The sequence below is a fragment of the Sturnus vulgaris genome, chromosome 1 (assembly GCF_052056855.1).
Source record: "Sturnus vulgaris isolate bStuVul1 chromosome 1, bStuVul1.hap1, whole genome shotgun sequence".
Lineage (NCBI taxonomy): Eukaryota > Metazoa > Chordata > Aves > Passeriformes > Sturnidae > Sturnus > Sturnus vulgaris.
Genome location: NC_142243.1, coordinates 34981031 through 34994689, shown reverse-complemented (window position 1 = coordinate 34994689; position 13659 = coordinate 34981031). Strand labels below are relative to the sequence as shown.

The following is a 13659-nucleotide window of genomic DNA, read 5'->3' as shown; positions in this document are numbered from 1 at the left end:
TTCCTCATAGAAACATGTATGGATAGAAGGCCCATCAACATTTGTGCTTCTTATGCACGCAGCTTTAATTCTTAGACACCATCCAGTGATGGCTTGGAGTCATGCCTGTTGTGACTAGTGATCCTTCTATCTCCCTGCACAGAGATATATGCTTGGGGTGGGGAAATACCTAGTAAGAAAACACAGTCATAGAAGAATGCCTAAGTTGCAATAGACTCTACAAATAGTCATTAAATGAAGCATGTCAGTATAAGAGTAAACTGCAACCTTCTGGAATAGAAGAAAATTTTTCATCTCAGCTAGGAAATGGAAACAAAAAATAGTAGTTAGTGTTTTATATTCTGCATACCACCTCGTGTAGTTATATGAATACCACAACATAAGCACACTGGCTGTGCAAATATTTTTATCAGCAGCTAGAGAAGATAACATTTTGAATTGCCATTAATAAAAACCTTATCAAGGTAGACTATTCCTTCCTTTAGACTGCTCCTCCGTTTCTCAGTTTGATTGTGCTGCAAAAACATTTAATTCAGTGGGTAATGGATGTGGCTATTCATTCATCTGACTAGTTTTATTTTCTGGAATAAACAATGGCAAAACTACAAAGCTTTGTTTACAAGAAAAAAACCCAACAAATTGGGCAGGTCTTTTGACTGTGAGAATGCACTGGGAATAATTACTTTGGCAAATAAGGGTATAATAAAATTGTTCTGTAGAGTTTCCAAATGAACAGTTGCCTACGTATCACCTGTATATTTGTGAGGACTCAGGTTACAGCCCCTACTTCAGGATGGTTCTTGAAGCTTGTCATCAGCACCATTTAAATTATTTAAAAAAAAAATTCAGCCTAAAAGTCTTAGGCAGCTGTTCAGGGGCTGCTTTCTGAGTAGGTCAGCTGTCTCTGCTGTGGGCTGGAGGGTGGTATTATGCTGCTCCTAGTAGGTGTCAAAACCCAGATGGGCGATATAAAAATGTAAAACATAAACAAATGACCACAGGAATGGGGGAAGGGTGGGGAGAGGGAATGAGAATGACAAACATTAAATAAAGAACTATTTTGCGCAGTGGTAATAAGAAACATAGTTTGATATTTAAAATAGCTTTCCTAAGTATGAGATTATAGATTTTCTTGGTAAGAGGACAGAATATGAGAGGATAGCAGAATCTTCTTTACTATGCTGAAATAAATCAAGTTACTAAAAGTATGCAAAATTTTGAGAATACTTGTAATATGTAGCTATTAGTGTTTAAAAATCGGAGACAGAGCTGCAAATTAAATTACATTTATAGCAAATTTCTCATTATTCTGTACTTTATGTTCCTTGTTTTATAGGAGATACAGAGTGTTTTTTGTTGTGCTTTATGTATTATGTTGTACAAAGGTTCTCAGTGATAAGACTAGACAAAAGGTTAATCTATTTTCAGTGTGGTTTGTTGGCATGGATTGTGGGAACTTCGAGGGAATGTTCAAGCTTGAGTATGTAGAGAACAAGATAGGGAAATTTTTGATTTAAAAATTACATTAGGAAAAGATATGAATGTAACTTGCTAAGATTTAAGTATAGCATCTATGTGCTTTCACAGAATTATTAAAAATAACACTTAAGTAGTATATATTTGTTGCCAGAGGATTCAATTCAGAGTGCTTCATGGACGGAAGTCATGAGCTAAGCACTTGGAACGAGTTTGTGAAAGCTCAGTGTTTGAAAGCAGCATTAGACAGTAGCCTCTTCTGGAACAAATGGTATTTTCTTTACAATTACTCCTCTTAATTGGTCTGTTCAGTGTTGAAAACCAGAAGAAGCTGGGAAAAAGAAAAGCTTCTCATATGAGGTGAAGTCTGACAGAACTGTGCTAATCCTAAAATTTTGAGACTTTATGGCCAGCCCCAAGTCATTGATTCAGCTCATTAACTGTCGTTGTATGAAGGAAATACTGTGGACTACTTAATTCAAGACATTTTTGGAAGATTTTAATTAGTGGCACGTGTAATTAAAGCAACTTAAAATATTTTTTTATTTCTGTCTTTGTTAGCTGCTCTGATAAAATCACAAATTAAAAAGTATAGCAGAACTATAAGTAAAGTAATTAGCGCATTAAAGTAATTAACAAGGTGTAAAGGTTATCATGTGCTATTTAAGTGCATCCAAAAAGCAAAAGTAGAACCCAGGATAACTCACTTTGATTTGCCCAGGTCTGCCCTTCTTCTGAACACAGGTAGAGATTAGTTGAAGTGTTAGTAAAGCAATCAGCTGTCTGTTCTGCAAGTGTTACACCTGGTGACCTTATTTAGTGGTAGCTTACTTATCTTCTCTCTATGGAGGAATTTAAGCAGTCAGGACTGAGAAATATTGTTCCAACATTGCATTGATATTGTGGAGAGATGCTAGAATAATCATTTTATAGGGGGTTTCTTTTGTGTCTGTTTTTGGTGTGCTGGATTACACCCTGTTTAGTGCACATCATTGTGCTGTTCTGTGTTTGGAAGGTTGTCTTCATGCCACTAGGGTTGGAAATGACCTCTGGAGATGATCAGTCCAACCCCTCCCAAGGCAGGGTCACACAGAGCAGGTGACACACAAACACACTCAGGTGAGTTTTAAATGTCTCTGGAGAGGGAGGCTCCACCACCTCTCTAGGCAGCCTGTTCCAATGCTCTGCCACCTCAATGAAAAGAAGTTGTTCCTTGTGTTGAGGTGAAACTTCTTGTGGTTTGGTTTATGGACAGTGTTCCTTGTCCTGTCACTGGGCACCACTGAAAAGAATCTGGCACCATCCTCTTGGCACCCACCTTTAAGGTATTTATAAGCATTGATGAGATTCCCTCTCTCTCTTCTCTAACCTAACAGGTCCAGCTCCCAGTCTCTCCTCATAAGAGATGTGTTCTCACAGTCTTTTCCCATCTGGCCCCTATCTTCACCCTCAAGAAGTGATAAACTTGAAATTTTCATGTGGCACAATTCTTGGGTTCCTGTCTGTCAAGAAAAAATCTGACTTGTTTATTTGTTTTTAAGAGCATTGCACCTATATAATTGTAGGTAGGCAAATGTACTTTGGAAGTGAATTCTATTCAGTCACTGTAATGACACTAACTGAGCAAGATCTTAGTTTGGTTTATGTGATCTGCTTTAGATTGAGGGCATTACTTGGTTGGGATTAATTTTCCTGGGAATGTCTGTATCCACCATGCAAGTGGACTTAGCTGTAACAGGTAATGTCTTTTTTTCTCATCCCTTGAAGTCTTCCACTATCTTTGAAATGTAATAATACTTTTTTGTAAAATTTGCTCTTTTTTTTCTCATGTAATGACCAGAACTTCGAAGTTGTGCTCTTATGTACAGCAGTTCTCAGGTCAGATAGAGAAGGTAACTGACTTCTGGCAGTCAGAGGTATCTGATTTTCTTCCCTTTGCAGGCTGTATTGATGTAGTGGAATCTGCTGTGGCACTTGTGCATGGCAGATAAGAATGCCAGTCTTCCTTGTGCATTTATGTGGAAGTGGCAGTCATGATTTAAGCTTTAAGCAATTGACAGAGTGCACATAAAGATGTTTGGCCATATAGCAAACAGGCCAAATAGGTCCAAGCACCTGGATTTTTCCCTGGAATAAGATGTGTGGTAGTACCCTCTGTGTTTCCTGTGGAATTACAGTGAACTGGAAAATGCATATCTTGTTTTTCACTCAAATATTTGACTTGCAATTGGCTGATTTGCGCCTCTTGTAAGGTGAAGTGCAGCTACATCCATATGTGAAAATGTGTCTCTGAGTCTACTCGCCAGTTCTCTTTAACTGTTTTGCATTTTGGGGAATGAAAGATGTGTATCATTGAGCTGTGTTAAAATCTCAAAGCCTTGTTTGGACACAGCTGTGTAGAACGCCTCTGTTCCAAGTGAATTCTGACTCTTCTGTCCAATTTTAAAAATGCTTTTGTCCTGTTACAATAGCCTCAAGGCTGATAAGACAACACCACCCCATGTGCTCTAATGTTTATATGAAATTGCAGACTCTTAAATCTATTCAAAGATTATTCCATATCTTTTGCTATATCTTTTTCTTAAAAGGCCTAATCAATAGGATTAAGAAGACAATTGTTATTTGCATTGCTGGCCCTGGGAATAGAGAAATGACTGCATGAACTGTTATTCCCTGTGTATTATGGCACTTCCTCATTAAAGATCCAGTGAGGCCATTTAGATGTACTTCTGTTTTTGCTTTCAAAAATTAATCTAAAAATATTCTTTTTAAAGGTACTGTTTTCCTTTCAGGGAGAGAGAAACAGCTCCAAGGAAGTTTTTACTTATGATGGTTTGTTCTGGTTAATGCATGAGCTGAATGTTTCCAGTAAGCATTCTTTTTTATGCCTGTAACTTAATTTTGCAAATGCATACTTTTTTGTTAGAAATAGTATTTAGGTGTTATCATTCTGTCTGATGGATGTGTATTTTCTAAAATACTCCGACCCCTTTTTCCTGTTTTTCTTACCCTTGTATTAGGTAGAGTGGAAATGTTAAAATTCAGACACGTGAAAATTAAATAGTGATGATTAAAACCCATGAATCAAGAAACAATTTCTTAAAGGTGGTGTTCTGGTAAAAGATTACCTCACAAACTTCCACCCTTCTATCCTATAAACACTATTGATCAAGTCTAATCTTTGTGCCTTGGCAGATACCTGAAGTATGCAATTCTTTCCTCCCTCTACTTAATATCTATTTAATATACTTATATATATTAATAACTTAATATATTTCTAACTGCTGTCTTCCCATAGATGTTCTCAAATATGTCACAGCTGTATATTAGAAAGTCTCTGTTCCACAGTCACAATCTGAGGGTTTTAACTCTTCAGTCCTCTTGCATGTTTTAAATATTGAGGTTTCTGTGAAGCCAGACTGTAGACTTTGAGAGGTGACCTGCTATGGACAAACATAGACTTAAATAGCTCCAAACCTGTGCTTTCTTCTGATTTTAATGTCTATGAACATCACTTTTGATTTGTATTTCTCTTTGAATGTGACAGGCATCTGTTCAGATTGGAAAGCATTACTCTTTTCTGGTCTTATGGTGTTTTTGTAGAGTAGCTGTAGGTTCTGAAGAAGTCTGTCCTGGTTGTGAAGTTTCTTAATGGGTTGATTTATGTATGAACTGCTGTGACTCATAGCACACTACCTTATTTTTATCCAGATAATTACCTTGCTAAAAGATGTGTGAAATGTAAAGATTTCTTCCCTCAGTTTGGAAGCTGAGGAAGCAATGAGAGGAGCAATGCTATTGTCTATCTGTTCTTTTGATGTTAAGTTTGATCAGAATTCATCTTCTGCTTGCTTTGACTTCTTCCCAAATTTTTAAATGGAAATTATCTCTGAAGTGCTTAAAGAATAGTAAAAGTGAAAGCTAAGGCCATAGTGGCATCTGAGTTGCAGTAGTTTGTGGGGTTTTTTTTAAGGTGTGTAATTTCCAAGTGTATCATAAGAATTTTCAGTGTTGATACAGCTTTTTGTATAAGTAGTTATTGTTTGAAATTATACATATGCACGTGCTGAAATAACATGTAGGTAAAGGTTTCTGGATTTGTTAGAGGACCTTACTCCTTTTCTGCTTTCATCATTTTTCATTTATAACAGTGGTGTTAACATCAGAGGATGAACACGTGTTTTCACTTATGTCATTTGGGATGCTTCATAGGTTCACAAGTCTTCAGGCTTGTCAGTTCATTACTTCACCTCTTGTTCTATGCCAGGGAGCTGTTCAAGCTCAAAGCTTTTATCTGAATAGCAAATCATAGAGTCGGATTCAACATCAGGAGAACTATTAAATCTGTTTTTTAATTTACTTTTATTTTTAAATGGTCTAATACTTTTGCCATGATCTCTGACAGTTCTGCTGATTCATAATGAAACAGCTTGAATTACTGCTTTGTTTGTCTGTGAGGCTCCTCTGCCTGGTTGTCCTTGGTAAACTGTAGTTGCTGAGGAAATAGTAAAGAATAGCATCCTCCTACCCCCTCAAATCCTCCTTCCCCTCAAATCAGCTCGGCTCACAGCTGCATGTGCATGTTAATGGTATTGATTTTATGGTAGTGTACCTACTTGTGAACTGTGATTATCGGGGGCAGACATCCTTGTGAATATCTGCTGCTGCTAAACCTGCTGGGAGTTGTAAATGCTGTTGCTATAACAGAATGCTTTGAAATAATTTGCCTGATTTTAACCAACAAAAAAATTAGAGGATCAAGTAAGTAAACCAACGTAAGTGCATCAGTGATATTTTTTTTTAAGATCGTAAACAGTTTTATTCTACAATTAAAGATGAACGCATGAAAACGAGGAGAAAGTGAGATACCATTTAAAATTATTTCTACATTTCATGCTCCTCAAAGCTTAGTATAAACATAAACAAATAATCACAAGGATTTTGGAAGAGCAGATGGATGTCTATTCTCCTTCCAGTACCCGAGATATCCAGGCATATCTTGGGAAGAACTTGTTGTCCTTCCTGTAAGTACTCTTGTTTATATGTAACCATGATAAATAAACTCTGTGCTACATTGAAACAGTCTTCAGCATCATTTGGTACCACTGACTCTCATCAGATGTAAAAGATGGCGGGTTTGGTGCTACATATGTTAAATTACATACCCTGAGATCCAAAGTAAAGCTTACTTTTCTACTTTAAAATATATTGCTTTTATTACAACTAAAACACTGTTGGTAAGCTCAGCCTTCCATGTAGTTTCACTTTCCAGGACTTTTTAAAAGAATACTGAAGAAACCTGAACTTGGCACGTTTTTCCAGTATTAATAATTTGTTTCATGATAAGCCTTGGTTATGACTTCCATTAGTTTGGGTCCCCCACCCAGCTGTTTTGGGAATAGCAGCTTTCTGTGGCTTGTTGCTCCAGACGCTGGTGATGGCTTTGTCTGCCCTTGCTCAGATATGGCCACTTTGGATGAGATTTCCTCACCTTTGCTGAGATTAGTCTCACACTTTCCTCTTTGTGAGCTCCATGTTTCTTCTAATGTGCTTATTGCTTTTGCTCTGTTCAGCATAACTTGCTTCAGAAAGCTGCTTGCCAGTGTTGATTCTGTTGTTTTCGTGTTGTTATTTTTTAGTCAATGCATTTGGTCTTGTCTCTATAACAAATGGTTATCTTAAATAGCTTCTCTCTGAATTATTGATGTTCCACAATGACTTCTTGCTCCAGTCTATTTATACTTTGAGCATCTCTGCATTATTCTGTGAGATAGAAATATTCATGTGAAATACAACATTAATTAGCCTCTGCAGTATTGTTATATGTGAGTTTGTAGGTACTATCGATTTCTGTGTAGCATTCTACAACTCATTATAAATTCAGAGAATAAGGTGTTCAGTGTCTGTCACTGTACGTAGTTCTTAGTTTAACTGCTAAGTCTCCTTCTATTTCCCAGCTTAACTGCATCCATACCATTAAGAGCAGAACATGATATTGCTTTGTGTTATCCCTGCTATCTTGCCAGACTATCATTTGAATGTGAGTACAGATGGTATGACTCATTTACACTTGTCCTAAGCAGGCGATGTACTTAACACCAAGTATGTGCCTCCAGCTTTTGATTCCTGTGAAAAAGAATATTTACCTCTCCCCACCCCAATGAGAGTTATTTTTCTATGATTCAATCAGTTTTTAGTTCACCTTCCTTTTAAAATTAGGGAAGCAGTCTCTTTTTCTGTTTCCCCTATCTAAAATGCAATTAATACTATTTAAAAAAATTTCCAGACCTCTGCTGATTTTGCTGAGACCGCTTTTAAATAGGAAAAATGGATGAGCAAATGAATGGCTCCATTGTTTGGATGTAGAAAGTACACAGAGGTACTGTAGACCTACTCTGCTATTTTTTCAGTACCTCTGCAATATAGAGAACTGTTTTTTCCTAGTGTATGAGGAAGTTAGTGTAGTCTGCAACTTGGGACATGGATAAATGGGCAAACATTTTCCTTTCTGAAACAGAGTGGGTCTGATAGTGCTTCATTGTTATCTAGACCTTGTCTGGCAGTCTTGAATATGCTGAATGGTGTATCTTTCCTCTTTAGGAAAAGGGATAAAAAAGAAATCTTAGAAACTTGTGTGTGGTGGTGGTAGTGGTGGAATGTTATTTCTTTTTACACAGAATCATTCACCTCTCTTTTCTCCATGCCTCAGCTGAGGATCTGCTCTTACAGGTAATGTTGAGTAACATGCAGTGTGTTGAAGACATGCTTGGCACTAAACAGCACTGAAGTGGAGCTGAGAGTTTGGGATAAAATGCAGGTTGATATATAGTCATGTGCCTTATTTGTTTAGTGTTTCTCTTTTCATATCAGTCAGGCCCAAAATCAAGTTCTGTATTGTGATATAGAATGCATTTTTTTTTCTTTTGAAGGCAGAACGTTTACTGAGAAAAAGGATTGGGCGCACATTTTCCTAACTTTTTTTTAATATCAGTAGTTTAAATGGGCAGACCTTTGAAGTTGTTTTTCATTGTCCCATGGCTATGTCTTTGTACTTGTTAAAATAGTATAGCAGCTCTGTTTTTCAACAAAAACTTTGTTTTCTTGCACCTCTTTCACATTTATGCTTTTTCTCAACAAGAATTTAGAGGACCAGCCCTCCCTTAAACCTATGTAGGTGTTCACAATCACAGAACTGTCTGCTCCCACCTGGAAGCTGAACACTTGTTTAAGGCTCGTACTCCCTCTGATGGCAAACTGCTGCTGCTCTTCTTTTGCTTTCTGTGTTCACTTTCATCTCTCTCCCTTGGTCTCCATTTTATCTTGCTGCGATGCTGGATTAGGCTGTTGTTTCATGTGTGTCCCACTGAAAGTGCTGTTTTAATGAAGCTGACAAAATTGAAGGGCCCTACCAGACTGCATGTATACTAGACAACAGTAAGCTAGTTGGTTAGGTAGGGGGAAAGGAGGGAAAGCTTTTCTTCTCTACTTGAATTTATTTAATATTTTTAGCTATTGCAGTCACTCTTCAGTGGTACAAGTCATATTTACTTTCTAATACTTGGCTTAAACTGATGGCTTTATCTTCCTGAACCTGCTCTTTTAAGCTCAAATTCTTTATTCCAAAAATCAATTGTTTGGATAACATCACCTTATGTTTGGTACAATAAGCCCTCAGTACTATAAAGACTTCGTTATTGCTTTTGTATGGGGGGTTGTTATTAAGAAATGACTGTATTTTAAATCTTGTAGTTATACTAATAAACATCTAATATAGAGAAAATAGAGCTGTCATTGCAACTTGTGTGTTAATGATGTGATAGCATATGGTAATCTTTTATTAGTGAATTTGGCATGTAGATTACAAATAGTGCAAAACAAAGCTGTTTATCGTGTGGTTACAGAAATAAGACATTGTACAGTTTGTAAGCCTTTGTACATCTGTGTGTAGAAGACCATTTTGAGAGAAAAGATAACGATCCTGTTGCCCCTTTGATAAATTACCCTTTGCTACAACATTACTCAGAGAAGAAGGAAGTCAGCAGATCTTTGTCTTCTCATTGCATCTCTTTCCTGCTTCAGTAGTAGTAGTTTCAAATGTTTCTTGAAAGCGTTTGCTAAATTATTTGCTATTAAATATTACTAATTTAATTAAATCTAACCTTTGCTTAACATCAATTATTTAAATGGATAAAGACTATCAGTTGTCGTTCATTGTCACTGATTATAATAGCACTATTGGGTGCTTACTCTGTGGTGTTGCCTTTCATGTGTGATGCTGGCAAGAGTTTCTACTGGTGGAAGAGATGTAGGACTGTAATGAGTTTTCTGGTGTGTTGTCAGGCCTTTTCTGATGGCATGTAATCCAAATTGATGCATCTGACTCGGAGTACCCCGTTTTGTTCAGTTTGTAGGAATTGTTGGGATGTCAGGCTTCTGTTTGCTTGCTCAGCCTTGCATCTGTTCGGGAATACTGTTTAGTATGTTTCTGGCAATTTTAGTGGAGGTAGGTGAACCTCTAAATATATCAAAAAGACTGAAATAAAGCTCTTTTAATTTTGAGCCTTTAGTATCTCTTTGAATGTGAAGTCAGTAGTCCTAAAAATTTAGGTGCCTTACCTTAAATATGTGAAGTGACTAGAGCCTTCCAAGAATTCTGGCACTTGTAGGAGAGATATTAAAGTAGTATTTGCTGACTGGGAAGGAATTTTGTGGTCTTGCTCGTTTTAGTTTTCTTTGGTGTGCTGCCACCAAGTGACAAAGCTTGATATTGCTGCTCTTGTTTGTTTGTTTTGGGTTTTTTTGGTTTGTTTGGGTTTTTTTTGTTTTGATTGTTTTGTGGTTTTTTAAAAGAGTGATTTCCAATAATTACTCATTTCTTTTTTTCAAACTGAAAAAGTTAGATTATTACTTTACACTCTTGGTACTTTTCCATACAATATTTCAAATTATTATTCAGAATAACATGACTGCTTGCAAAGGCTGACTGAAAATTTCTAGGATAAAAGAACTATCAAAACGAAGATTCCCCCCCACCTCCTCCATCATTCTGCCATTCAGTTTAGATATTTGGATTCTGTAAATTATTGTGCAGTCTCTGTCACTGGAGATATTCAAGAATTGTTGGGATGCAGTCCTGTGCTCTAGGATGACTCTGCTTGAGCAGGGAGGTTGGACTAGATGACCCACTGTTGTCCCTTCCAACCTCACCTATGCTTCCATTATTGCACCTTGCACCTATGATTCCATGATTGGAAATAATCTTCAATCCAAGACAATACAATGTAAGCACACATCTCAACATAAACATCAAGTATAAAAATACTGAGATATAAAAAAAAAACAACAGTATCTGGCAGATCAAAATGTATTATAAAAGTAATGTTTGAATCCTGCACTTAGATATTTCAAGGTATCTTTTGATGAACAATCCTATAAAAATAGTCAATATATTAAACCAATATTCCGAGCAATACTCAAAGTGCTCAAAATATTTCCCTGTGCTAATCTATGCAGAAATTGCTTTACTTGGTAAGATAAAGGATCTTGGTGTGTCTAAGGGGAGAGTTGCACGTGGAGTGAGGTGCTCATGGGGTGCTGGGGGTGACCTGACATCTGTGCAGCTCACACATCTGAGGTGTGCTGTCTGCTTGACCTGCTGGGCACTGTGTGTGGACAGAATGATGGTGGGGTGCAGAAATTAGAGAAAAGATGATGCGTTGCCTCTGATTGTTTATAGTCTTTATCTTCTGATTCTTACAGACTTGAGCACTGTAAAAATTGCTGAGCAGTGGAATTATACTTCCTAAGAAAATTAAGACATATAAGATTTTAGTTACAGTATTATTTGGGAATATGATTAGAGGTCTGATTTGTGGATAAGACCAGTAGGCCAGGTACATCTGCACAGATTAGCAAATGCATCCTGAGTGCTGTTTAAAAAGACTTAAAACTTCAAGCTTTTGCTAGAAAAGGTAATCTCCCTTTATATCTCACCCTTGGGAGTTTCCTGGCTGTTCTCTTGCACTGTTGTTCAGCAGATCTTACAGCAGGCAAGTTTGGGGGCTGAATTAGCAAAAAAACAGTTTTAACTTTCAGCCAGTTGTTCTCTGTAAGTCAGTTTGTGAGACAGTAAGGTAAATGCAGTGACAGCACAAAGAAAACACTGGGGACATGTAACTACAGCAGTAGTCCCTCTTTGTTCTTGGTTCTGCTGGGGCTGAATCTGTCACGTGCTACTCCGCCCAGTTTGGAAAGGTGACTGAGGATTGTTTTCTGACCTGAGTAATTAATTTATCATTAAGGCTCATCTAAACAATGCCGTTGTTTTGGATTTTTCTGTGCCTGCTTGGCTTGCTGTTACCTTTCCGTTTGCATTCTATACCCCCTCTTAACTATGAAAGCTGAGTCTGTTGAGGTTTTCTCCCTGCTCTCCCCCTTTGCCCCTCCTCAGGTGGAAGGGAGGGCATCTGTGAAAGCTAGAATTTCTTTGTAAATATCATGTGTAAAGGAGGAGGAGAAAACAGTGATTCACTTGTTTTGATCCACAGAGAGGAAATCCGTCAGTAAAACCTAATAGCAGTAAAGACTAAAACTGTTTATATAAATACACAGAAGCTTCCAGAGATCTCCTCTCTGGCACAGGAAATAGTCACATGTTGCTGACTGTGCTGCCAGTTCTGTCCTGAAGTATTGGCCTATCAATATGCCAGCTGTGCTTCTTACTTTGCAAAAGGAAAAAATGAATTACCAAAGATACAATTCTGTTTGCCTCAGTAAACTGTCGCAACAGTTTTAGCATACTTAAAAGGTTTACTTCTGAGGTGACAGTAGTTGTTCCTGTAAAATATATCCAGCATGTGATATATTGGGTTATATTTAAACTTAGTGAAAGAGGATTTAAGTTCTGAATTTTTTTTCCTGTAAATTAGGAATTAATTTTGCCTGTGGCCATTTCAACTCCAGTGTAAGTGTTCCTGTCTCATGATGCGTAAAGGCTACAACAGTCACATGGCATTTTACAGGGTAAGACACTTCCATATAATTTCATTAAATGCTCTGTTTCCTGTTGTGTATTTCCTTGTTCTCCTAATGTTCTTCAAGTGCTTGTGTTATTTATTAAAATAGCAAAATAAGTAAATTGAATTAAACCCACTGTGTATTCTATGACGTTTCATTGGTTCTCCTTAACAGAGCTAATCTATAAAGGAATATCCAAAGTGTTTAAAACTGCTATTGTGGATAGACTTTTTAATTAAGAAACACTTATCCTTCTAACTTTCAAAGTAGTAGTGATGTGTAATTAAGCACTGTCTTTATTCTGTTTAAGGTAACTATGTCAAGGTTGTACATTACCTTAATTCTGCCATTTTCTAGCTTGGTTTGATCCTGGTGGGCAGCTCAGCCTTATGCAGGCACTTGCTCCTTCTCCATCAGTGTCATGGGAGAGAGAATCAGAAACATAAACACGACAAAAGTCGTGGGTTGAGATAAAGGCAGTTCAATAGGGAAAGCAAAAATTGTATGCAAGCAAAGCAAAACAAAACAAGGAATTCATTCACCACTTCCCATGGGCAGGCAGATGTTGAGCCATCTCCAGGAAAGCAGGGCCCCATCACACATAACAAGGACTTGGGACGACAAATGCCATCACTCCAAACACTCCTCTCTTCATCCACCTTTCCTCACTTTTATATGTTGAGTGTGATCTCATATGGCATGGGATATCTCTTGGGTCAGCTGGGGTCAGCTGTCCCAGCTCTGTCCCTTCCAGCTTTCAGGTCACCAGCCTGCTTGCTGGTGGGGCATTGTGAGAAACAGAAAAGGCCTTGGTGCTGTGCAAGCACAGCTCAGCAATAACTAAAACAACCCTGTGTTATTAATATTCTTTTCATCACAAATACAAAACACAGCTCCATTACAGTTACTGTGAAGAAAATGAACCTCTGTCCCAGCCAATACCAGTACACTGAGTACCTTGAGCTAGTGTTTTGTATGCAGTGTTTCTGTCCTTCTTGTGTTTGCATAAAGGTAACTAACTACCTATTTTGGCATGTAAATAAAATGGATAAGCAAAAAAAGAGTGAACCTTGTCAGGATTTAATTTAACGAGTAAACTGTATGTAACAAGTATCTGGTTTGTGGCAGTACTTTTTTTGTTCATAGTATTTATTTTGATAGTATGTG

General features: G+C 37.4%; 1 protein-coding gene across 2 annotated transcripts in view; it reads left to right on the top strand.

The window, feature by feature from the left end:
* ANKRD28 (ankyrin repeat domain 28) overlaps positions 1 to 13659 on the top strand; it is a 119488-nt gene that overhangs the window by 11732 nt on the left and 94097 nt on the right. Inside the window, exon 2 of one of the 2 annotated variants that reach the window (XM_014893874.2) lies at positions 12405 to 12498. The exons of the other annotated variant lie outside the window; for it this stretch is intronic. Within the exon in view, the coding sequence (XP_014749360.2) occupies positions 12457 to 12498 (42 nt within the window). The 5' untranslated portion in view covers positions 12405 to 12456. The remainder of the gene's footprint in view (positions 1 to 12404; positions 12499 to 13659) is intronic. 2 annotated transcript variants of the gene reach the window in all.